General features: G+C 40.9%; 1 protein-coding gene across 2 annotated transcripts in view; it reads left to right on the top strand.

The window, feature by feature from the left end:
* LOC118429920 (hemicentin-2-like) overlaps nt 1-22,511 on the top strand; it is a 71,079-nt gene extending 48,568 nt beyond the window's left edge. Inside the window, exons 4-11 of one of the 2 annotated variants that reach the window (XM_035840547.1) lie at nt 13,994-14,287; nt 16,387-16,665; nt 17,657-17,869; nt 18,403-18,444; nt 19,188-19,250; nt 20,153-20,335; nt 21,207-21,283; nt 22,256-22,511. In XM_035840547.1, coding sequence (XP_035696440.1) covers nt 13,994-14,287; nt 16,387-16,665; nt 17,657-17,869; nt 18,403-18,444; nt 19,188-19,250; nt 20,153-20,335; nt 21,207-21,283; nt 22,256-22,330 — 1,226 coding nt within the window. In that variant the 3' untranslated portion in view covers nt 22,331-22,511. The remainder of the gene's footprint in view (nt 1-13,993; nt 14,288-16,386; nt 16,666-17,656; nt 17,870-18,402; nt 18,445-19,187; nt 19,251-20,152; nt 20,336-21,206; nt 21,284-22,255) is intronic. The other variant, XM_035840548.1, reaches the window with a different exon arrangement.
* The last annotated feature ends 2,533 nt before the right edge of the window (nt 22,512-25,044 follow it).

Here is a 25,044-nt window from a genome sequence, read left to right as displayed (position 1 = left end):
ATTTGTACCGAGCTTTACAGCTTGTCATTTCGGTACAAAACCAATATAGTGAGCCGGTATTAAACATTTATAACGCCATAGCTATCGCTGCGTTCAATGTCACCCGAGAATGGCCTGTCTCACTTTAAGCACTTAAGCCATATTACTGCTAAAGTTCTGACTACTAAAAATTTCTCTTCCTCCCTTTTGTGCATAGTAATCCATAGTTAGGAAAAACCTGTTCTCCAACTAGATTTCTTTTGCATGTGAATTCACAGCTAGTATAAAGATGACAACAAGATTTCTCAAGTGTCACTGACGAAATACATCGTATGGTTGTCTGAAAGATCTGACAGTATAATCATATTCAGTTGCTTGGGCAACTGCTTTTTGACGACTGCTCTACTGTCGGCGAGATCTCACAGTTCAATACTTCAGCAAAATTAATCAATGTTCACCTATGTTCCAACTAATATAGTATTATGTTTCCTGTAAAATTGATTTGCAATTATGTTTCCTTGATTACTCATGTGCACGTTTCTTCATTTGTCTAGCTTGCGGTCTGGAACTATTCCGTATAAATTACTACGCGCCTCGTCACAGATGCGTATATGAACAGTATGATAAACGTTTCATTTGGAATAAGGATTTGTCTGACATTCCACTCCAAATCTACCAGCTCCAACCATTTGCTTATGGTGGATTTAACTCCATACCTAGGAATCGTTTAGGCTAGCATTTTGTGCCTTGATGAATTCTCCATTCTACTTTTTGTGTCAGAGAAATCCGCCACGGCATCTCTGTTGTTTTGGACGTTTCTTGTCATCAACTATTCATTTACGTATTGAATTTTCGGAGTGGCCTAACTGGGTGGACCATTCAATTCTGCCGAATTAATTTTTAACTGTACCCAGTACACAAAACAATAGCATCATCAATATCACACAATTTGCAATTAAGCGGATTCTATTGTTTTAGTAGCATAGAGTTAAAAATGGAAGTAGTATCAAAGGTCATTTGGAAATATAACAAAAAGCTTGGCCAACATACATGACTCATATTGATGTCAATAGTACAAAAATAAATAGATTTTAATATAAAGGATAATAAAAAACAATAAAACATGATGTAATCAGGTCAATAATCATTCTACAAGACAGTTACATATAGACCATAGTCTTCTAAAGGCTGTAAAAGAAAATGCTGATGTAACGTCATGCGGCAATAATTTCCAGACAAGAGAGCCAGAATTGATTAGCTATCTCTTGTGTATTTTTACTCAAGAGTATTGGGTTAGGTACCACTCAGGAAACCATCTTTGGAGGCACTTCGTCTCGGGACCCTGACAGCTCTGTTGATGCAAGTGAACATTTGGTACATGTAGGACGGTGACCAGTACTAGATGTTTATGTCTTACTTTTTTATTACTTTATGAATATTCAACTATGAAAGTTACATTTAAGTACATAAAATCTAATCCATGTAGGACAATAAGTGTACGTTAGGAATTATAACAGAAAATCACAAATTTTGTATTCAGAAATGCCCATACGAAACCCCAAAAAAAACGAAAACATGACAAAACAATCAACCTTTGTGAACACTACTAACTTGTTTCAAACTAATTTTTCTAGAAAATAATTCCACCATTACACATATATGAAAAGAACAATGAAGTGACCCTCTCAAGATTGCATTGAACACCTTGATATAGATTACTGATGCTATATTAATACATGTCTTTAAATTACTTTACATCCATGTATTTTTGTATGTTTTATGGCATCCCGTGCAGTTATGAGACTTGTAACCTGTTCAGGCGCTATGCGATATGAAAGTTGGCACGAGCCTCAAATGACCCCCCCCCCCCCTCCGCCCGTCTGAATAGGGTTTACACCTTCCCTTTGCCGTTACGTCTATTACGGACATGTGTAGATAAAACATGTCGCAGGTGTTCGATAAATCGTTCCTCCGCCCAGGCTTGCCTAATCACCCCCTTCTGCTTACGCCATCCTGTAATTTGTACGTTCCTTGTAACGACGTAGTCCGCTACAATCCTCGATACGCGCCCGAAGATTTATGCAGTGAGGCTGGTAAAGAAAGTGTGGCCAGATTTCAGTGATTATTGCTGCTCAGCTTCAGGCAATGTTTTAATGGCTCGTCGGTCAGGAAGAATTCTAATGTGAACTGCCAGCTAGAGTATCTGGGGCGCACTGAAGTGAGTTCATCCACAGCAGCCAGTCAAATGTCAAATTGATCACGCAGTGTGCGTGCGATTGTCAAGTAGTTTTATTGCCTTGCCTTTGGTTCATGAGGTCTAGAGGTCAAGTCCGGAACTGAACCCCAATTTTGACGCCACTGCCAGGTGAAACTACCCTCTGAGAGAGCGCTGTAAACCATAGTAGTGTGAGTCACACACGGGTAGGTTGAGATTAGAGAATTCTCCGCTTGGAGTCATAAAAATGGCTTCTATATGGTCGGTTCTGCCGTTCGTTAACCCGGATGTTCCTCAGCAAGAATCTAGCAGTACGTTCACATTGAATAAAAGCCGTCTGATTCCTCATTGGTGTCTAATTCACGCCGCTACATTTGCATTTTGGGACGAGACCAACACCAGGTGAAAGACTAAAGTTCACATTTGAAGCAGTTAAAAAAAGCAGCCGGATTCGTCTTCAGCACCCCAAAAAGTTTTAACACTTACCACAGCACTACAAAGCTAGTCTCTGGCAGTTTCAAATGGGACACACCAAAGAAGAACAGCAAATAGATTAGCTATTCTACAGAAAGGTAAACAGGAAGGTCGACACATATCCCCATCCTAGCCTGTAGACCAAATTAGACCATTATATTCATCAGAATTCATACGAGCCAATTAATTTCGACAAAGACTGCTACGGATATTCGTACATTCTGATAGACTAATAAAAGTCCTGGATTATAACTTTCATACGAAAACCTCAATACCATACCCAGCCAAGTTTAAGGAGATGGTCACCCATGCCAACATCTGATCAGGAAGCGGCAATAACTGTGCAGCACCGGTACCACTTACTAGACGCATTACCCCCAACAAAGGTCGTTGTCTAGTAGAGATCCAAAGACACAGAAAGTCCGCAGCAAAGTTTCCTAATGGAAACATATTTTTAAAAATCCCTGTATTCTCTCATATGTATTGCAACTAGATGACAAGGATTTTGGACTTGACATTTGCTTTCATTTGAGCTTCAGAACTGGTAAGCTTTTGCTTGTCGTCTGGTAAGCTTTGGCATATATGTCTCTCAAAGAATGGCACATCAAGCTCAGCAGCGTGCATCAGCGTTACATCCCCTTGTTCTTGCTCATTTCTGTGATGCACAATCTATGTACGGCTTATAAGCAAGCTTACGCGTACTTATCCTAGTCTCTTAAGTACAGAACTGTCGCCGCCGTTTGGTAATCAATGTCTCAACATGGCGCCTGTTAACGCTTTGTTATAAGCAAAGTCTGGTGTGAAATATTTTACTAATCTTTCAGAATTGATATTTTTCTTCGGCCTCATCAGGAAAACCCTTCCTCATCTCCCCTTCTCCTTGAGAAAAGCTTACTTATGTTTGCATCCTTGTTCCATCCCATTTTCCTGAACTGGGATTTTAATATTGAAGACGCCGCGCCTATTTTCTGCCGACCTTACAGAAGCTTAGATGTGCCCAGACTTGTGAAAGACGCGGTGACCCCACGGGGCCCCTGCCTTTCCCTGCTATCTTCTACAGACGTTTTTGGCTCACGGAGAGCGTGTCATTCTTTGAAGTGGAATTCCTTGCTAATAACAGCTTGCAGGGAAGTGTTTTTTTTACTCAGATAGAATAAAACATGACGTTCGATCGTGTTCCATCTTAAGCCCACAGTTTTCGAGAAGGAAAAGTTTCGAATTGACTTGAAAGTTTTCCTGGCGCGTGATAAGTTGATTTGAAGTTAACAGCAGCTTTACCCATACACAGATCTGCAAAATGTTCTTTGAGGAATGCACCGTAGATTTTCTTTAAAAAATAAATAGATAAATATTATAAGGGCAATTGCATACAAACGTATCTATTACTTCATATCATATAGCTTTATCTTTATATATCTACATGTAGATTGACTACCTATATTTGATCAGTGTAAGCTCAAGTGCATACAAATGTATCTTTGACTTCATACTTGCTAATTTGTAAAACTCATTTTTTGTAAATATATCTTTTCGGGATGTAAATATTAGTCTGAACACTCAATTTGCCCGGTTGCCTCGGAAAAACGAAAACACTGATCGAGTAGGAGGATTTTGAAGTCCCCGATCTGTGCTCTTCTTCTTCTTGCATTATCTGTTGCAGAAAATATAAAGTGGTCTCTTTTTATAGGGCCGAGCGTAATGGTATAATATGGTTAGTGAGTGGCTTTACAAAAGGCAAGTTACAAGTACACTGAGAGGGGAAACATCCTGCATTTTCTCGAAATTGTTGCCTTTCTAGATCTAGTATCGTTATCTTGTGCGATCAGGTGACTAGATTCTCGAACAGTCTTTTGACATCTGAAAGCCGGAGCTTTGCAACATGTTTCTAGCTGGGAGTGAGTCGATTTCAGAATTCTAAATTACCATCCGGCCAAGTCTTTCTGAAAGATTGTGCGCAACTTTGACTAATACCCTAATTGAGATTCATTTATCCCAAACTCTAAGTCTTGTCTAGATCAATAAAAGGATTTCCTTGCAACAAAAATGTCATTAAAATTTCGGGCCACTGAAAAGTTTGCTTGGTCAAGTGAAAAGGACCGTGCATGTACTTGCACTAGTGTTTTTAAAACTTGTCAAACCCTGCACACATAATATGTTTCTGTCGATTCGGTTTAGTATCAATCCGGCAAGTGAACTCCCTGAACAGTGCCTCCTCTGCAACTTCGTATATCTTTCTTCCCGCCCCCCCCCCTTTCCACTTTCCGCTCTTTCTGCAACCTAAAATTTGACAGATCGCTCAACAAATTGTATAGAAAAGAAACGAATGTTGTTTTTTTTTACACTTTCTATGTTTTGTAGTCTTCTCTGTCACACATTTACGTTTGGTATGATATACACTGTGTGAAAGCGACGGGTACACATATCCTATTTAGGTCGCAGTGAGAGCGCAGCTGTCTAGTGTCACTGTCTAGTGGTGGAAAGGGGCCTTTAAGATGGAGTCACACCTGCGTATATATTTAAGTCCGTATGGAAGTTTTTGCCTCCACCAGGCCCCAAAGGTTGTTGGAAAAACAATAGAAATTGGACAATGTCAGACGAGTTACCTGGGTCGCTAACCATACTTCTCGATCAGCTATCTCATCTGGCATGTTATGTATCTATATTTGTCCAATTTGTACTATTTTTCCCGCGACCTGTGGAGCCTGGTAGAGACTAAGAGCTTCATACGCACCTCAAACGGACTTGAATATATACGCATGTGTGACCCCACCTTTAACGCTGCATGCTGTGCGTAACGCGTACGCTGCATGTTACAAGACGAACACATCGATCCTCAGGCTCAGTTCCTATTCCAATTTCAACAGACAGCGTTCCCCACGCGGCGTTTTACGGGCAGACTGTCGATAACGGAAACTCACTGACTCCGGCGGCTGGGCGGAAAGATTTCTCGACTGTCAATAATTCAGTAGGGCAATGTATGCGAACCACTGCTCTATTTGAATCTAGAGGCAAGTTAAATGACAACCAAATTGCTTCACTGAACTGAAAAGTCACGAACTGAAGCTCTTACCTAGTGGACAAGATAACGCTAATTGTACAGTAGACGATGATGCATTGCAACTCGCTCTTAAATTGAGTTTATAATCGATTTGTTCGTAGAAAGAAGTCAACTTGGGGAGGATCCAGACTTAATCGGTGGTATGACCATAGACTGTGCACTGGCTTTAAGAAGAGGCACCTTGCCCAGTCATTACAGTTAATGGGAGCTTTCGTGGTCCGATTTGTCTCATAACGATGTACAATAGGAGGTGTAAAATGTGTTGATAATCCATAACTTAGCTGTAAAACAAATGTATTGGAGATTACGGGGTACACACGTTATAAAATGTGACCGTTGTCCCCGCTTATTGCAACCGTTACGGGCCCATTACCGATCCATTGTTGCACAGTACAGAAGACATACATCACCGAGACAGTACATTACACTGTGGGTATCTGAAGCACTGCGGTATACGGGTAAGGGCGCGTGACTAGTAGGACAAAAATCAATGGCGAGAAGTCCAGGACAAACTTTGTGTGGCCAACATTATATTACTGTCTTTTGCTTACGTTACCTACCTACCTAGTCCCTTGACCTCCAGGTCGTTGGGGGGACAAGGTAGCCATGAAAATTGAGAGTTGTCTCCAGGCCTTTCTGTCTTCTGCAACAACCAGTCTCTCCTGCAGGTTGAGAGATGTCCAGTTTCTGATGTTGTCTTTCCAGATTTTCCTCTGTCCTCTGTTGACACATATTTCCGACTGAATGTTAATCTTTGTAGGAAAAGTTATTTTTATATTGTTTTCTCCAACACCAAATTCTACTCACAAAACTTTCTTGAATGTCCAACTTCAGTCGAACATTTGAGTACGTCAGACTATTGGTTTGAAGACGACAGGACACTTGCTTCATATTGACGAATTCTGTTCAAATTGTGCCTTTCACGTCACTACACATGGATCAACAGACTGCAAAACTTGAGGCGTACTATAGAGGTAAATAGCAAGGCGTTTGATAGCCGCACATGCAAGCCTATTATAAGTAACCTTGATTTATAGTCAGGGCAAAGTCTCATATCTTTGTAGTTGATTCCTATTACAAATCGTGTCTATGCATAGTTAAGAGCTTTAGGAGCAAAATCATATATTGGGCATTGAACTACCGAAACTTCAAACGCCAGCCCAAGGCGACAGTCACCGTGAACAGTGAGACCCATTCATCGGTCTTGATTTGTATTCATCACATCGTGCAGTTCCACCGTTTATTGGCATCGTAACGGTTATCCCTGTCGCGATTCTACACAACAATATGAAAGACTTTAATGTTCCTCCCTCTCTGCCTGTCATCCCTTTGTGGTCCCGACCATTCGTAATGCCCGATTTGATTGTCAGCAAAACTGCAGTATGGCCCATCTGAGTACCGCACTCCATGAATATATATGATATCAGCTGAATGCGCCATCTATTACAACTGCTCAGGAGTTGGAGTACTCTGTATTTTGGCATCTCTTTGTCCGCGGGCTGGGTTGATGAATAGTTGGGGAAGACCTACTGGCAACATTGCCTGGGAATATCAAAAACAGCGTGTGCACATAAGGCACTCTTATCCGAATGTATATATCATTCATCCATCCTCCATCTTTTGGTTACACAAATCTTAAGCTAGATGTATTGCGGACGTAAGATATTGCTCAAACGTTTAGTTGAGCTGTCATCTGATACAGATGTATTCAGGTGTAACTAATACTACCTGGAAGTACCAAGTACAGTACTGTAAAGGATGGCACTACCTGGCAGATGAATAGATATACCAGATACGTCAGCGATACGTATGTAAATCGTTAGATTTATGTGTTTGCAAAATGCATATTAGACAAACTTTTAGTTCAGGTATCGTCCGACCTACATATCCTAGTTTAAGATTGGACATCGGTATGGCCAAGAAACCAAAAGTAATCTAGGCACCAATGTCTTGAAGTGTATTCGGTTTAAGATCATACTAGAAACAAGCTAATTCACTTTATGTCAATGTGGTGAGGGTATGCCCCTGAAGCTCAACTCGTGGTTGTCTTCCAGTTGATTGTCTAACAGTTGTCTACCAGATGGTTTTAACTAGTAAGTGGCTGGCAGACACCGGTTCAATTCTTATTAGGGCATTTCGGTTGGGCCTACATCCTACGTCCCTATGTCTTGTTTACTTTTGGTAGGGACGTAAACTACATGAAAGTCCCTTGTTCGAAGAGCTGCCTTGAGCACGTTGAAAGGGAAGTGCTAGCAGCCTCTCCCTTTAATAAAGTACTCTGCTACTGAAATAGTAAGGACACTTGTTAGCCAATGTCCCACTAGGCACTGCTAAGGTCTGAACGAACGAGCTGACAAAAGTTCATGAGAGTTACAGATGATGAGAAAAGTTTTACATTGCACATGGCAACCCCAGGAAGTAATACATACATCATTACCATATCCCATGTGTCTTGCACAGTCATCAGCAGACCATCTTCTTTTATTACCCACACTGTCTGCGTTTAGCACACGGGATAGGTATGATTTATAATTTAGGGGCATGCCGCATAATTGATATCGATTGGAAAACTTGTGGTATCTTGCTGCATGGCTACTCACCGGTGCTCTCACCATCGTTTGTACAAACTTACTCTCGTATTTTTACTCGTCTTGTGTTAAGTCATTGGTACAGAGTATATAGATGGAGATAAAACAAAGTTGAAAGAAAGAATGACGAGGCTACGTCATGGTGGAATGGCCGAGTGGGTAGAGTGTTCGCCTTGCATTCGGTAGGTCGTGAGTTTGACCCCGGCCGATTCATACCAAAGACTTTTAAAAATAAGACATGATGCTTTCTCTGCTTAGCACTCAGCACTAATGAGAAAGAGTATGGGAGTTAAGCACACATCACTACCAGCGGAATAGCCTCCTGCTGTTGTGACTTGCACAAATATGTGGCCCAAGGGCTACGGAAATTGAGATGGGCGCCAACCTGAAGCATCTGTTACAGACGTACAGGTAACTTAACTTTGCGTCATGGGCATAAATCTACTTCTAGGACGTACGGGATGAAAATTAATCACTTTTTGATTGACAGCTAATTACTCACTTCAAAGCTTTTGCAACGCCCCCACTGTGTCCCACTGGATGTAAATTGATTAACACTGCTGTACAACACAACACACCGGGGGCGTTTTTATCTTGATAAAATGGCTGAAAAGTAATCAAGGACAAAGATAACTACGAGTACATCTCTTCGTATCCTTACACATCGAGATGATAGTGGTAAGAAGGTATATAAAGTTACATACCCGAAGTTAAATCTGTGAAATACTAACATTGACAAGTGTCTATATAGAGCATATTGAGAATAGCATCTGAACATATAGTGGTGACCTTTGACCCCTACACTATAACTACATCAAAACCGCCCTAAGGACACCCTAAATATGCCTAAAAGTCTGCTCCCCAACATAATAAAAGACCAACAACCCTCGCCTGTCACGTTCAGCTCAATGTTACAATATTTCCATGTATTACTTTGTAATCTCAATAAATTGAAATTAGATTAAAATTGAAACTGAAGACTAGCTGAGTAGACTTCAAATGGAACCTCTAAGCCTGCGTGATAAGTGACCTTTGCCCCAGAGCAGGTTGCTGTGCATGTGATGTCTGGTAAAGGGCAATGACCTTACATGATGCAGCCGCAGAAGGCACAATTTGAGTCCAAACAGTATTTTAGCCTATTTTCGACTTGTAGCAGGAAAATGTAAGAAACATTTCTTACTGGCAAGACAGTTTAGGGTGCATACGTTCAGATTAGGCAAAAACATGGTTTTGGTTCATTTTTAGGCCTGTGCTGACCCTAATCTGAAGTGGTCAGTCCCTAAATTTACTTCATGAGATGCCAAGATGGCGGGGCTGCGGAAACTTTCGCTGGTCGGAATTTTTAAAAATCAGACTTTTGGACACTTGAGATAGTGGGCTGCTGTGTGGGGTGAGTTCTTATGGCCTGGAATGTTCACGGATAAGATTATGACACCCTGAACTTGCCTATTTTTACATTATCGCAAATACAGATTTCCATTGGTGTTCACTGGTCTAAAACGTCTGTTATCAGCGATCTCTGAAGGATAAGAATTCCTTAGTGAGCGATGTGTACCAATTCTACTGTTTCATGAAGCCGCCGCCATGTATAGACACCGGTTGTAATTAAACATCGCTGATGAGTTTTAGTGATTAAAGCCTACCGCTACTTTGAAGTCACACATAAATCACAAAACTAATTAAACCGCTGATGAACAGCGTGATTGAAAGAACTCTGGTTTGATAGTTCTTATCATTGGTATAACATTGAATGTTATAAGTGTTAGATAAGGTAAGCTACGTGAAGCTTGATAGATAAACTCAATATTGTCATAGGTTTTGCACCCAAAGAAAACTTCTCAGGATCATGAGACATGAAAGTTCATCTGTGTTGGTAGAACACATTATAGAAAAAAAATTGCTAAACTTTACTTCCAACACTGTAATAACTATAGAAAATTACCCCTCTAAATTTTCATTAAGTCGTCGTCGACCTTGTTCACAGAATAACCCTTTCTATCTCCAACAGCAGTGACGTCAGGAATACACCCCTTTTACAGGAGGGGGTCTATGTCGCCCCCCGTCTCTGTTGAGTTTGGGTCGGTGAGCTCTAATGTGCAAAGCCTCCTTCACTCCTCGTGCGAAGAAATCATGTTCTGAGTCTAGGATTTTGACATTTTCCAACGGAATGGAATGTCCCGGGGACACCTCAGAGTTGACAGAGCTACGACGTCGGTGTTCGAGTAACCTAGTTTACAATGCACGCCTGTTTTGGTCGTATATTAAACAAATCCATCACTTAATTGTATATAATAAAAACGCTTTCATCGTGCTTACACCAATTTTCGGGTACCGGGGGTTATTAGTCTTGATTTAGAATAAATGAGATAGTATCTAGACTGTTAAATGGATGCCAAGAAATACCAATATGAATACACCATCATATAACGCCCTAATGGAATGTAAAACAGATATGCAACCGTCTAAAAATGAATGTAACCTCTCTGGTTTAAAACTTTAAACATTAGGATTAGGCAATGTTGGTAATTTTTTCTACTCTTTCCTTACGATACCTTTCCTTTCACAACCAGTAATGTTTCTCCTCTGATTACATTTTGATGACTATTTTCTGACTGGAGTGCCGCTGTAGGTGGCACACTTGCAGCGAGAACACAACCCCTGACGTAACTAGTTTGTAGAGGCTCTGATCCGAGGAAGTCTGAAGCTCTGAAGATGTTGAAACGAATTACCAATTAAGCAGGAGAGAGACATTGCCGGTTGTGCAAAATGAAACTCCAATATTCTATTCTACCAACCAGATGATTTTTTTTTCTATTTGGGTTTGGGCAGACAGAGACAATGTGAGACTGAACTCAAGTTAGTAACTTATATTAACAGTGTCACGTACACAGCACAGACGTAAGGTAAAGGCAGTATTTCCTCGACCCACCATTTAGGTACCCATGTTTACACCTGGGTAAAGTCAAGAAGGTCGTGTAAAGTGTCTTCCGTTTGCTCTTTCCGTACGATGTACATGATGAAGGTGTCCGTCTTACTCTAAGAAGCGAACATCATCAGACACTATTACTACGCGCTAGTTGTAACATTACGCAAACTACTGCAATATGGCAGCAGTCGAATCGCGATGCCAGGCCTTCCCCCCGTGAAGTATTCAGTGCGCCACGCCACCGGTTGCAGTACGTGTAGGGTCAGAGTCAACCAATGCGCAGTGAACCGGATTCTCAGGTGCAATCCCTGCGTGTTGCCCCTGGAGATCCCGCATGTCCCCCTGCCTGCTGATCGGATTACTGCAGCCTGATCCCAGGATATCTGCTCCTCCAAACTAATTATCCATGTCAAATCCCGCATCCTCAAGGTCGTTATAATGACCTTCGATGGATCTAAAATGAAGCTCTTTTTTCAAGCTTTGCAGCATCTTCCTCGGCAGGACGAGGCGTTCAGTCATGCGGTTGTGGCTCTATATATTGACACTCGGTGCATGTATCTGCAAGAAGTCAAGCTATCATTATTTGGCACATGACACAAGAAATTATACGTCTAAGAAGCCAGTTATGGGAACATGTGACGACAGTACATAGCGTTAGTTTACCTTTATCCACTTGGTACCCTATGTCCGTTGCTTTTGGAAACAGGGTTTAAGGGATATCTAATCGACGGGCGGTGATTTTGAATTGTAATAATTTCAGAATATTGCAGTTTCAAAGCACGGTCTGTCGACTTAATATCCCTAAATACCCCCAAACGGATATGGGTTACCCTGCGGATAAAGGTGAAACAGCGTTATATGTTTCGAATCTATATTTCAAGAAATCATGTATTTAACAAATGGAAAAGACTGAATCGAAGACGCATACAATGTTTTTATATTCTACAAACACATTTTAGATGTCTCAACTATCTTTAACTGTTTTATAACGTAGCTCTCTCTTTATATATATATAGTCTTGCCTAATTGCTTAGACCAGGGACTGACCTCTTGCCCCTTGCTCCTCTCCGCCATGGCTCTCCAAGTTGCACTGTTCTTTGCACTTGTGCAACTAAAATCCTTTTTATTCTACACGTGATAACATCAAATAGCCTGAGTTACTCAAAGCTTTCTTTCTTTCTTGCTGAAATTTTGCTTGCTTCATTCGTTAAGAATGTAGCTACTGTAGCACCGAGAACAAACATGATTAGTCCATTATATACATTCCACAGCGTACCATAGATAAAATAATGAGAAAGCATTCGGGAATGTCGAAATTATAGATGACAAAGCAAGTAGTAGAATATCTGCTTGTTCAAGATCAGATAAGATTCGAGCTTCAAAGCAAAGGGTACTTTCCCATATGTCAAGTGCGAAACGCTGTTTGAGATTTATAAGTATCAAGAATTCATTGATAAAGAATACACGTATTGAACTACTCAGAACATAACTGCTGAACGCTCAATTTTGCTTCGCACTGTCAGCTGAATTTACAGCAACAACCTTTATCGACCTACCATCAATGTACGAAGTATCGCTCTATCTATTGCACACATCTCAGTATCGTTCTGTTTGCATCTTCATCTGTTTCTTAAGATTGCCGTGAGGGATTCAGAAGCCAAGTTAAGTGAAAGAAACTGCTGACTGCAGTAGAGCAACGGTATCTTAATGTGTAACAAAAGAACTCTAATAGCCGGCCCTTAATACCTTTTACTCTCTGGTATACCCGAAGTGATTAAAAGCCTACTAAGGTATTATAAGAAAGCAACTCACATTCTTGCCCACGGGTGATCATTTCCACCGCTCAGCAACATTGTAGCCAATTTAACATAATCCCCCATATTACCAGGCATCGACCGAGCACAGACTCGTTGTCTACTCGACACGCAAACAAAATAACCGTAATGGCCGTGTCTGATAGGGATGTAGCGCAAAAGTACCCTGCTGATGTGGAATTAGACACAGTTTGACTGACTAGCAGCGGTTAATGACTTAAAATAAGGCCCTCCTTCCACAAGAAACTTTCCTGCGACCTAAATTAGATATGTACACCCTTGATGACATAATCGGGGTGTATGTGAAACGCAAAAGTATCACTTAAAAGACAACAAAATACACGAAGCGTTACATGATGTTTTTTTTTTCGAAATCGAAGTTCGTTGAGTGCTCTGTCAAATTGTAATCTTTTGGGTCACAATTCTATTGGAATGTGGGATACTTTAACTTTGTAGTAGGACACCATGGAAAATGATTGGATATCAAATATTCGCGTTGAGCTATTACGCTAGTTCATCTTTATCCGCAGGGTAACCTATGTACGTTTTTAAGCATATTCAGGGATATCAATTAGACGGAAGGTGGAATATTCTAAAATAACTGCAATTTTTTAAAGATATTGCAAGTTGAAACTACATGTATCGTCCGTTGACTTGATATCACTACATTCTCTTTCTTTGAAAGCAACGGATATAGTTTTCCCCGCAGATAAACTACTGCTATTCTTCTTATTCTATATTCGTCTCCCTCAAACCCAACCTGTTTAGAAATAGCCAACACTAGTACTAGTATTAGAGTAGAATATTGTTTATAACTGTTCATTGTCACTGGTATATCTACTACATGTATGTTTATAACATGTACTTGCAATTAGCCCTCGGGCACGAAGTTGCAAATAAACTTCATTATTATTTATGGTTCATCATTTTTTTTTTCAGTGCCTCCGACTGTTGAAGTAGGACCCTACTCCCCTTACGTCACGACCTATCGCCGGACAGTGACTCTGACATGCGCAGTGAGTGGCGCGAAGCCGAACATATCCTCCCTGCACTGGGAAAAAGATGGCGCACGCGTGGAAACCATTGGCTTCACCGGGAAGTACTCCGGAGGAAACATGGCCTCCCCCTCATTACTCATTCATCACGTGACCAGGGCTGACACGGGGTCATACGCCTGCATTGCTGATCACGTGGTTAGACCCTCCGCGGCCAGTCTCCGCCTGGAAGTATTATGTACGTGACACGGTTACCCCACTCAGGCTTAGGTCACATTTCGAAAAAAGGGGCCCGGCCTGGCAGCTTTCGGAAGCAAAATGAATGATATAACTGACATCAAAATATACAAAATGTCAAAAAAATATTCAAGGGGATAATATGTGTATTTTTCTAAGTATATAATTTGATTTTTTGTTTCTTGAAACATCCCGGCCGGGCCCCGGTTTGTAAATGTGACCTAGGCCTAAGACCTACGTCACATTTTCTACGCGGGGCCCGACCGGGCTGTTTGCGGAAACGAAAAAAAATTAAAGCTTATGCCAATAAATGTACACAAGGCATGCTGTTGAAGTAATCATTTTTGGTCCGTTTTATGTTTTTGTTGTCTTTTAAATGGTACTATTCGTTCCCCAAAACTGTCCGACAGGGCCCCTATAGATGCGGAATTGTGACGTTAGCCTAATACGGTTACAATAGACCTAGGAACAAAAATTGTATTTCTCGTTTCCCGACCGACCGGAGCAAAAAAAACAGTAGCAAATTTAGATCAGCCATCTTGGTCCTTAAATCAAAATGGACTCATTTAACAGTTAAATGGTTTGAACAGTGCATGCAGGGATGTGACATTAACATTGCATTTCTTTGTTAAGTTTATCGATATATTTGTGCCCGTAGAGTGTATATCTGTAACGTTATATAACAATATCATGTTGAAAGTACCATTGCCTGATGCATTTTAATAGTTTTACAGTGTTTATCTGTATAATATTAATAGGGTCGGATCACTAGAGATCTACCTATCGACCCTATTTTTAGGAACGTAACAGAAAACACGACATTTTTTTTGTTAGGCCCTGTCATAATTTCCAAATCTAATAACCAGCACCCAAAATAAACAGTGGCTTCTTCTCATACAATCAAAATGATACAGTTATAGATTGCCATCACAACGGGCTTGAATAATCATATCCGGCATTTATTACTCATGTTTTCCTTATTAACGAGGCTTGGGTGTTAAGCGGACATAAATTTGGGTAACAAGAAGAACGAGGGGTCGTATCTAATACGTTTGTCTTACTTTGTAAGGTATTTGCAAATGGTACTGTAATATTGGTTCCCGTACAATAGATAGCCTAACCGACAAAAGCAAATACATCTTGCTTCGTTTGTAGGAAAGATGAATGCATTGTAATATTCCGACACACCAGCTGCACCCATACAGAAGAAGTATGTTTAACAACTTTACGACAAGCTTCCTGCCTTCATAAGAAAGAAGAATGCTTAGATAAACATTACGACTTGGGCTTCCTCTAAATCACACAGAACTCATAACTAGTCTACCATAAAAGTTCTCTCACGCTGAACTCGATTCTGGAAGAATATATGTACGTCGACGTGTAGAATTCTAAAAGGCAGAAAATAGGTTTTTTGTAGAGATGGTTTATAATAAAATGGGAAACACTAAAGCGAAAAAGCTTGCAACTTTAGATATTCCTTGACTGTTTAATAATGTAGCATGGAGTAAGCGGCCTCTTTTAAAACATTTATCTCCAAAATCCAATCATTTCCTCTTTGTACTTTACATAGTTACAGGGCACTACTTGATATTTCCCTTTTTGGCTTTATAAGGCTAAAGGCACCATAGGTCAATCATAAAATGGCAGTTGCAATCTGCACTGCGGTAGCCACAGTTTAAATCACAACGTTGACATGTTCATTGCTAATCTTAAAGTATAAAACGCGGTTATCTAGCATTTCTCAGTACTTTTATAGACCCTTTATCTTGCATTCCACTTTGTTTTTTTGCTGATATATAATAGTAAAGGTGGACTCTCACTGCACTTGGGGCATCGGTGTGGCACTGCAGTGTTTTGTTATTTTCGCGAATTTTTATAATTTAGATACTGCATAATACGAACAACAAAATACCCATAATGGAAGAAAATTCGCTCTTCATCTCTGAAATTTAATGAGTCATCTACGAACCCGCAGTGCCGCATCGGTACCCAACTGCAGTGAGAGTCCACCTTGAGTTGTCATTAGATACAGCTTGATGTTTAACATTTGCACTTTTGTCACCGCTATTATTGACGTTCTTTCTAATACGTCTTCTTCAGACCCTGCTTCGATCATAAGCGTGTCAGAGTCTCTCTCAGTGGACGAATCAGAGCGCGCGACGCTGCAGTGTGTGGCGGACGGTAACCCGACACCAAACATCACGTGGACAAAAGAAGGCACGCGCCTGCGCACTGTGACGCAACCGCTATCGTCCGATGTTCTGGCTTGTTCGGTGGTGTTCCTCAGCGTTCAGGTCAACGACTCTGGAACGTACGAGTGCCTGGCAACCAATGGGGTTGGAGAGGCGGACAGGAGAATCGCAAAACTTACCGTAAGAGGTATGTCGAAAAATAAGAAGAAGAACATACTAAAAGAACTACATATTAAAGACATAGAGGATAGAGGAGAATTCTTGTACACAACCTGGTTAAACTTACTTGCTTACATTCAGTGTCTATCAAACACCTTCCTCTGAGCTTCTAACTAGAGTTCTGCTTCTCGCCGCTATATGTAGCTGATGTAGGGGGCGCTTTTGCGGCGAGAACACTATCCCAAACGTGGCCAAGTATGTATTCCCCCTCGTCCCGGTTCATCACTGGGGCTGATGAATTCTCGTATAATTCAAATATTTATGTTGGTCTACGAACAGCAGTGAAACAATTATTATACGCAACTTAGAAAGAGTTACGATTTCCACTTGAATGGTTCGGGAACATTGCGTACGTACCGCAAAAATGCGAAATAACCTCAAGTATTGATTATAAGTCTCTCTACGTCCGTTCCAATCGATTCTAACGTGTGGTGCAGGCATAATTCACCATTGTCGGTGACCGCTCCAGCAATATCTATGGTCTGACCATATATTTCATATCCCAGAGAAAACCTCTGGTCAACTCAACGTAAGTAGAGCATATAAAGAACCATCAATTCCCCTGACGGGTTGAACCAAGGGCTGTAGGGGTGGTTATATTATCGGTACATCGTTTTTCTTATTAGACCGGTCCAGAAAAAAACGGACCTGAAAAAATTCGGTGGACCGAATGTTGAACATATAAGAAAATAAACAGATTATATGATCAGGAATTCTCAAGTTTTGGGGCTTACCTGTCGACGAAAATAACAAGAGTGAAGCATAGTAGAGCTTATATTCATTTCTACAAATTTTACAGTCAATCGTACAGAGGCAGTTAGTCTTGCAGGATTTTAGAACGTCAATGGGACTCAAATAGTCCACAAAACATACTTCTTTGTACCAAAATGGACCATTGTTGCATGTTTTCTCATACTAAATCAGGTCCAAGACTATTGTAAAATTATTGTGATTTTCAGAAACTAATGTGGATGACCGTAACTACATCTGGGCGATCATGGTGGGCGCCATTGCTGGCGGACTGTGGATTCTGGTGTGCTCCGGTCTGACGCTTTACATCCTCAAACGGCGGCGAGACAGGCGCGAGAAGAAAAAGTACGCCTTCTACTACAACATGGGGAAACAGGAGGACGGCAAGGACACGCTCGGACCGCCGACTGTAGACCTACCAGGTGACTGACAGATTAAATGATCCTTAAATTAGCTAATTGAAGGCCCATTCGTGCTATCTACTCTGCAGCACATATTCCTAATTGTTTTGACAAACCGACTATTGAAAAACCCATGCAACCCTACATTTTCACCATTACCAAGAACGTAGAAATAGCCAATATTTTATGTTACACTAGATCTAGATTCTTTTACATATATGTTTTGCCTTTGTTCTGACCTCTACTTAGCTCGGTTGGGCAAAAATATACAATAAATGTCCTCATTCATTCATTGAACGAAGCATAGGGAAGGCGTAAGTCATCGTTTAGATGTTATTGAAAGATTTGGGAGTTGATTTGGGGGACATGGCATGGCATTCCAAAACCTTTGAAATTATTCAAATAGCTTTAGGATTTTTAACCATCACTAAAAGACATTGAGGAGATTTATCAAGATTGGACACTCCACCTTTATGAACAATGTCTCCTCTGGACATCCGTTAATTTCTTGATAAGATAACATGATTAAAGATCCAACTCTTGTTCCAACACAGAGTACCTGACGAAAACTGAAGAGACTGTCGAAAACCTGTATGGTGAGTTTTTGTCTTTGTGCTGGAACAAAAGTTCGCATTTTAATCATGATTATTCACGAAAATATCAGGAAAATAATAGTAGATAGCTCCCTCTCATACCGACCGTACACACTAGCGTCACATCTCCAGAAAAGGACGCTGTAGACGCATATATTTCACGTTTTATAGGACTTTGTTCAAGACCACAGTCAGTCTGGATTAACTTCGCCTTGTGTATGGCTTTCTCAATGCAATGGCTATGGCTCGAATGAGTACAATGTGTTCTAGATTTTATAGGCCATGTGCAAACTTCCCTATGTGGCTTGGCAACTCACATTAAAAACCCGGCAGGTAGTGCACACTGCTCTGCTTAGTTTTAGATGGACTCGACTTGTTCGTATTTTTATTCTTTATCATAATAGTAGTTTTTACCCAAAGGCCTCCTGATGTATCTATAGGACGAATGCACTATGATTGCTCTTCTTTTGATTGAAATATTACACTAAAAAGTATCCGACCATATCCTTTCATATCCTAACATACGGTGCCTAGACAGAGTTTCATGTCACGTTAGTAGAAACTATGTTTCGTAAATTGTCAAGTTGGCGTACATTACTGTTTCACTCAAGGATGAAGATAGAAAGTAATTGCATTTTCCATGGCCCATCCTCTTTTATTCATGGCTAAGTTATGAAGCTACCCAGTTGCGTAACAACATTTATTTGCTATTCTACTCATGCATTCCTCTTTATTTCACCTAAAAGCAAAGCCAATTAAGAGTAATTACTCTGGAATTGAGACCATGAGGAAGACTGCACATAAGAAGGGTAAGTAGTTGTCCACCCGCATCGATCTTGCGGCGTCTTGTCGTGTCTGGTTTAAGAAGTTTGCCCCGGCCACACCAGGTACATACTTGAGTACCAAGTTACGTGGCGACTGAAGCTGTGCTATTGAAGTTTATTTAGGGTAACAGTTTTGCTACTGCAGTATGGGGCATAGATGATTATACAGTTACACACGACCAAAAGTGAGAATCTTTCAAAAGGTGTCTGGCATTCTTTCAGCTCATTGCTCAGCTCGCTCCTCATCTAAACTACGTGTGCAAGGTCACATTGGACTCGTGGCACCTGCGGGCGGTGTAAATGGGGAGAGGGGGATTGGTCAGGGCAAAGCTGTGGCCTTAGCAAAATGTTGATGAATACGTCAAAACGCTGCATTGTCTTCATCGGCGAAATGAAATTATTCTGAACCCAGCATTCACGTAGTCAGTATCGTCTTGCGTCAGTCCACAAATTAATGCAAACCAGCGTAATAATATTATACGTATGCTGAACGTGCACAAGAGAGTGGCATCTGATCCGTTCTTACGGGCTTTAACGTATTGGAGGATTTAATGTATTTGATCTTGAATGTGATGGGAAGCTTTACAATTTGCTGATGGCACAGTCAGGCATTTCCCGTTACATCTCTAAATAGTGATTATTGTGCTGCCTGACTAATGAGTATTTCATTACAGTTAATGTCATCCTTGTTTTCGAAATATCAACACCGAATGATCTATCCTCATCGTTTTTTTCTTAAATTGATAGGTGCTGTAAAATAGCAAATAATGTACAGTAATCTTCTTATCTATCTAACTTAAACTTCTACCTAGCCTTAGAATAAAGCTGGCCGTCATGTTGAATCTATGCATTAAAAAGTCGCTGCTTCGTCTTTTCTTTTCCTTCAGGCAGGAGATTTGCAAAAGCTGTATACTCTTACAACGCCATGGAAGAGAACGAGCTGCATCTGGAGGTCGATGACGTCATCGAGGTGCTGGAGGGGGAAGATGGCGGCTGGTGCTTGGGTTACCTGCGTGGGAGAATAGGGCTGTTCCCGTCCAACTACGTCACCTTCCTGCCTGCCGGAGAGGGTAATCTCATCAAATGATAGCTATGCATTTATGACTAAGCAGATAGGGATGTTACCAGCCTGGAGGGCAGTGTGTTAGCCTTCAAATTTGACACATTGATCCTGGTTTGATCCTCGTTGTCGCTAGATTACAGGGTCGGGAGTTCCGATGACTGTTGACCGGGTGGAGCATCATGGCTCCTTTCGTGCTTACACCCCCTGGCACTGGACAATATTGGGATCATCTGTAAACGACCGTATAGCTAAGGGCGCAACCCGCCGTACGTGCAGATACGTGTCTACGTGCCAAAACGTGGGCAATCTTTTGGGATCCGTAAGTGGTACGTACCGCCTCCGTACGAACTCGTAGGGAATCCTATGGATATTGGAGAACGCAGACACACCGTAGAACTTTACGTGCAGGCAAAACTTTGTCATCGGGCTGCAGATTCGCCCCCGTACGTGCCAGTACGGGCGACGCGCCTGCCCTGTACAGCCTGAACGTTTTTGAGAAATACATGGCGGACGTGACCCCCCCCCCCCCAAAAAAAACACGTACGGACAAATTGAACATACGGCGGGTTGTGCCCTTAGCTTAAAGTTGCCGGAAGAGAATAACACATAAATGACAATATCACATTTCACATGTACACCCAATACAGAATAACATATCAATGGCAATATATATCATCACACATATACATCTAACATAGCCTTATCCTGCTGTACGGTGTGTGGACGTGTACAACTGCTGATGTAGAGTTAGGCAAGGATAGCATGGACATGGAAACTCAGTTCTACAAGTGTATGAGATAGTTCAATGAACAGAACGAGTACACTATATATCGCATGCATACCTGGTTCTCAATGGTTTGTCTTCTTTCGTTCTCCAGCTTCAAAAATGACGGAGGACCTGTACCCAAATTTGGACAGCGTGAGGAGTACTCCGTGCAGACAGTCCAGGCGGAAGGTAAGGGTGGGAGGGTAATGGATATTAATAGCCCTTCATATCCTTACGTATTGGGACCATCATATTAGTAGAAAGTCACCTACCTAAAGTTAAGTCCTAGCAACAAAACAACTGAAGGGACCATGTACAGTTATAACATTTCAGGAGATTCCATATACGGCAGTACATTCCGGTGAAAGCATCTAAACAAATATTGGCGACCTTTGACCCCCTAATGGTTTGACTGAAAACATCCAAACAGCCTTCTATGGTGTACAAGAACACCCCGAATATGTCTAAAAGTCTGTTTTTGCAACGTAATAAAGCGCCAACAATTCTTACCTGTAACATAAAGCACCGACATGCCAACATTTTTTTTCACTTTGATGTAAAAAAAGCTAGCTGATTAGACTCACAAAATCGCCCCCATCAATCTGCGTGGAATGGTGACCCTTGTCCATAACCGTTGTTAGCATGCGGTGTGCAGGTATAAAGGATGGCTTAAGTGGGTATATCACTGGACTGCGCCAAATCGTAGCCTGCAGAGCAGGTTCTCTGGGCCGTCGCTGATTACTAGCCCGGCAATCCAGCGACCCAGTACAAAAGGAAATGGCCAGCAAAAGTGTAATATGGGCCAAAAAAGGGCCCCAGACAGCCTGCTATGGAGGCTAGTTAAATCAATTTAAGTGGCGCAATGTATCGCATGAAAGTTAAAATTTTTAGAAAAAAAAAATCACAAATAGAGTCTCTATAGCTTACCTAATGTTGGGCCCGTCCGAGAGATAGTGGCATCGTTATCAATCTAAATACTTATTCTAAAATTACAAAAAAAAGTTTCTCACCGTTAATGTTGCCAGTTGTCTTGTCAGAAACGACTTGCACACAACAGTTACGTTTTAGATGAAAACGTGTTATCTTGCATCACGTTGGAATGTGATTTCATCAGAAAGACCTCGACATAAAGTGAGTTTACATATGCCTCATTTGTTACAGGCTACGACCCCAGAGAAGACTGGTGCCAGTAGAGAGATGGGTCAGCTGAAGAAGATCGACTGTGTGGAGATATAATAAGAGAGCCCTTTACCTGCTGTACATATACTGTATGGACGTTATGCGGCTCACGACAAGCTCATGGATGCACACCGTTTGCCTTGGTTTAAACAACAGGAACCACCTGGATCGTTCTCGAAACGTCATTGGGCAGTAAAGCTAAGGGCACAACCGGCCGTGCGTACAATTTGTCCTTACGTTTTATTTGGAGGCCACGTCCGCCATGTATTTCTGAAAACGTTCAGTCTGTACATGGCAGGTGCGTCAACCGTACTGGCACGTGCGGGGGGACGAATCCGCAGCCCGAAGGCACACAAAGTTTTGCCTCCAATTAAGTAAAGTTTGACGGCGTGTTTGCTTGCTCCAAAATCCGTCGAATTCTGTACGAGTTCGTACGATGGCGCTATATACCACTTACGGATCCCAGAAGATTGCACAAGTTTTGACACGTAGGCAGCACGTATTTGTACGTACGGCGGGTTGTGCCCTTAGCTTAAGTTGGTGATTAGATGCACAAAAGCGAAGGCCGTTTTGCAAGGCAACATCTGTTAACGAGACGGAAATTAACAGTGGCGGGCCTGGTATCAGTGGATCTTCTGAGCAGGGAATGAGGTCTGCCTTTGACATCATGAGCACACGTTCATAGGCACTTATAACGCGTTTGGTAAACAAGACAGCCTCCTCTTGGTATTACAATAACTTATCACAGACAGATGTGATGTGATGACGTGTTATTTGTATACTTGCGCAGTGGAAAGACCAGCTTTCGAGGGGAGGGCGTTTTTATGAGACACGTTCTACAATCGGAGGCTACCTAGTAGCAACTCAATACACTTGTCAGCAATAGCTAAGAGGTAAACGATTAAAACTAACAGTTGCGTATGGCGAACGAGCCAAGCATTGTAAACACTGCAACATGTGCCTGTTTGAAACACGTCATTATGTAAATATTTGCCTACTTCCTGTGAATAATACAAGACATCCTTACCCTGTGCAACAACGTTTGCTCAACGCTTGAAAGTGGTGACAACGAACGGGGTCCTCAATTAAAGGAATTATGTGACTAACTATACTTTCCTTGCTTTGGTGTATAACATCATTGATATGTACTTGCAATACAATCTTATTGGATACTACTGTCTCCGTGTCATTCGTTCCTTTGTAGCGCTAGTTCACCTTTATTCGTGGTGTAACCTACATCTTTCTTCTTTCTCAGACATGGTACAATTCGACGGATATTGGATTTGAAATTGAAATGTTTTGAATATAGTACTTGTATTCTTTTGAAACCACTGTCCGTCGACTCGACATCTTCCGAAAGCTTTTAAAAGCAACGGATATAGGTTACCCCGCGGGTAAGGGTGAAGTGGCGTTATATAAGCACTTGGATTTCTCGTGTGAGCCACGCTTTGAAGCAGGCTGACATTGTATCTAATACAGATTGGTTAGATCATTTAAATTTTGGCCTCTAGTTTGCAAGCTTTGATTCCACAATTAATCTTTAAAAATCATGTTGTTAATTCATTTCATCTTGAAAGAAATGGGTTGCCCCTACAACAGTGCATAGCTGATAGTTAAGACTCCATTTGACAAGGAAAACGTTTTTATTTTAGTTGGAAAATTGTATAGTGTTACCAGAACAATTTGACCAATCTGTCTTACTCATACACAGCCAAAATAATTTTTTTCTTATTTTGCTTACCCCATGTACAATTCTTATATGAAGAAAATTATTCTTACAGGAAGAAAATGTAGAATAAAATTCAAGCAAAACGAGAAACTACAAAAGTTTTCTAGAGATTTAAGCAAAATCTTCTTCTTTTTTTCTAGAAATTCTTGTTTTTTTCATAACCAGATTCAACTCTTAAGAAATGCAAGATTTTCTTCCTGGAAGATAAGTTTTTTGGGGAGGAAACAAGAAAAAGCATTTTTGGAAATACAAGAAAACAAATCTCAAAACGTCTCATAAACTTAACAAGCACAAATTTGCGTGCCGAATGGACAAGCACATTTTTTTCTAAGATTTCGTGGGGACGGAGTAATTTTCTTCCTGGAATATAAATTTTCTGTGAGGAAGCAAAACAAGATAAACAAAGAAAAAGTATATGCATTTTGGCAGTGTATCTCTATTGTCCATCCATTGACAAACATATTCTCCGTTGAATAAACACAAAGCATGATTTGGTGGTCTTCGTTCATGTTGTTGATATGCGCAAAAAACTTGTGACGATATTCTACGGATTGTTTTCCACAAAAATCGCATCACCATAAACTACTGTGAGAGTACAATAGTCTTACATAGAGTTTCATTATTCCATTTCCTATCCTCAACAGTTGTTTTTATACATAGGCTGCTATTAAGTCTTATTATTTACCTCCCAGTAAAGAATGTAAAATCATGCATATAGATAGCTGTATAGAATAGACACTTGTTACTTTTGACTGTCTGTACCCTTGCAATTAGCCTACGGGCATGGATTTGCAAATAAAAAAATATCATTATTATAAGATAGATTTATTGCAAGACCAAGCTTTTTTTGCAAAAAAAGTCAATTTTTACTAATACAACATAGCACATCATGTCGTATTGTGAATTTAAACTCAAGAAACATCAAGGACGTATATTTTTGTTCGAAACATACACCAGCCTTTGTTGACTGATTACCCTTGTAACCAAGATGATTACCGGTAATATCTGAGTAATTTGGTAGTGAGAGAATTCGATTTACACC

The sequence above is a fragment of the Branchiostoma floridae genome, chromosome 14, assembly GCF_000003815.2.
Source record: "Branchiostoma floridae strain S238N-H82 chromosome 14, Bfl_VNyyK, whole genome shotgun sequence".
NCBI lineage: Eukaryota > Metazoa > Chordata > Leptocardii > Amphioxiformes > Branchiostomatidae > Branchiostoma > Branchiostoma floridae.
The sequence above is the reverse complement of the archived record's forward strand: the minus strand, read 5'-3'. Positions and strand labels throughout refer to the sequence as shown.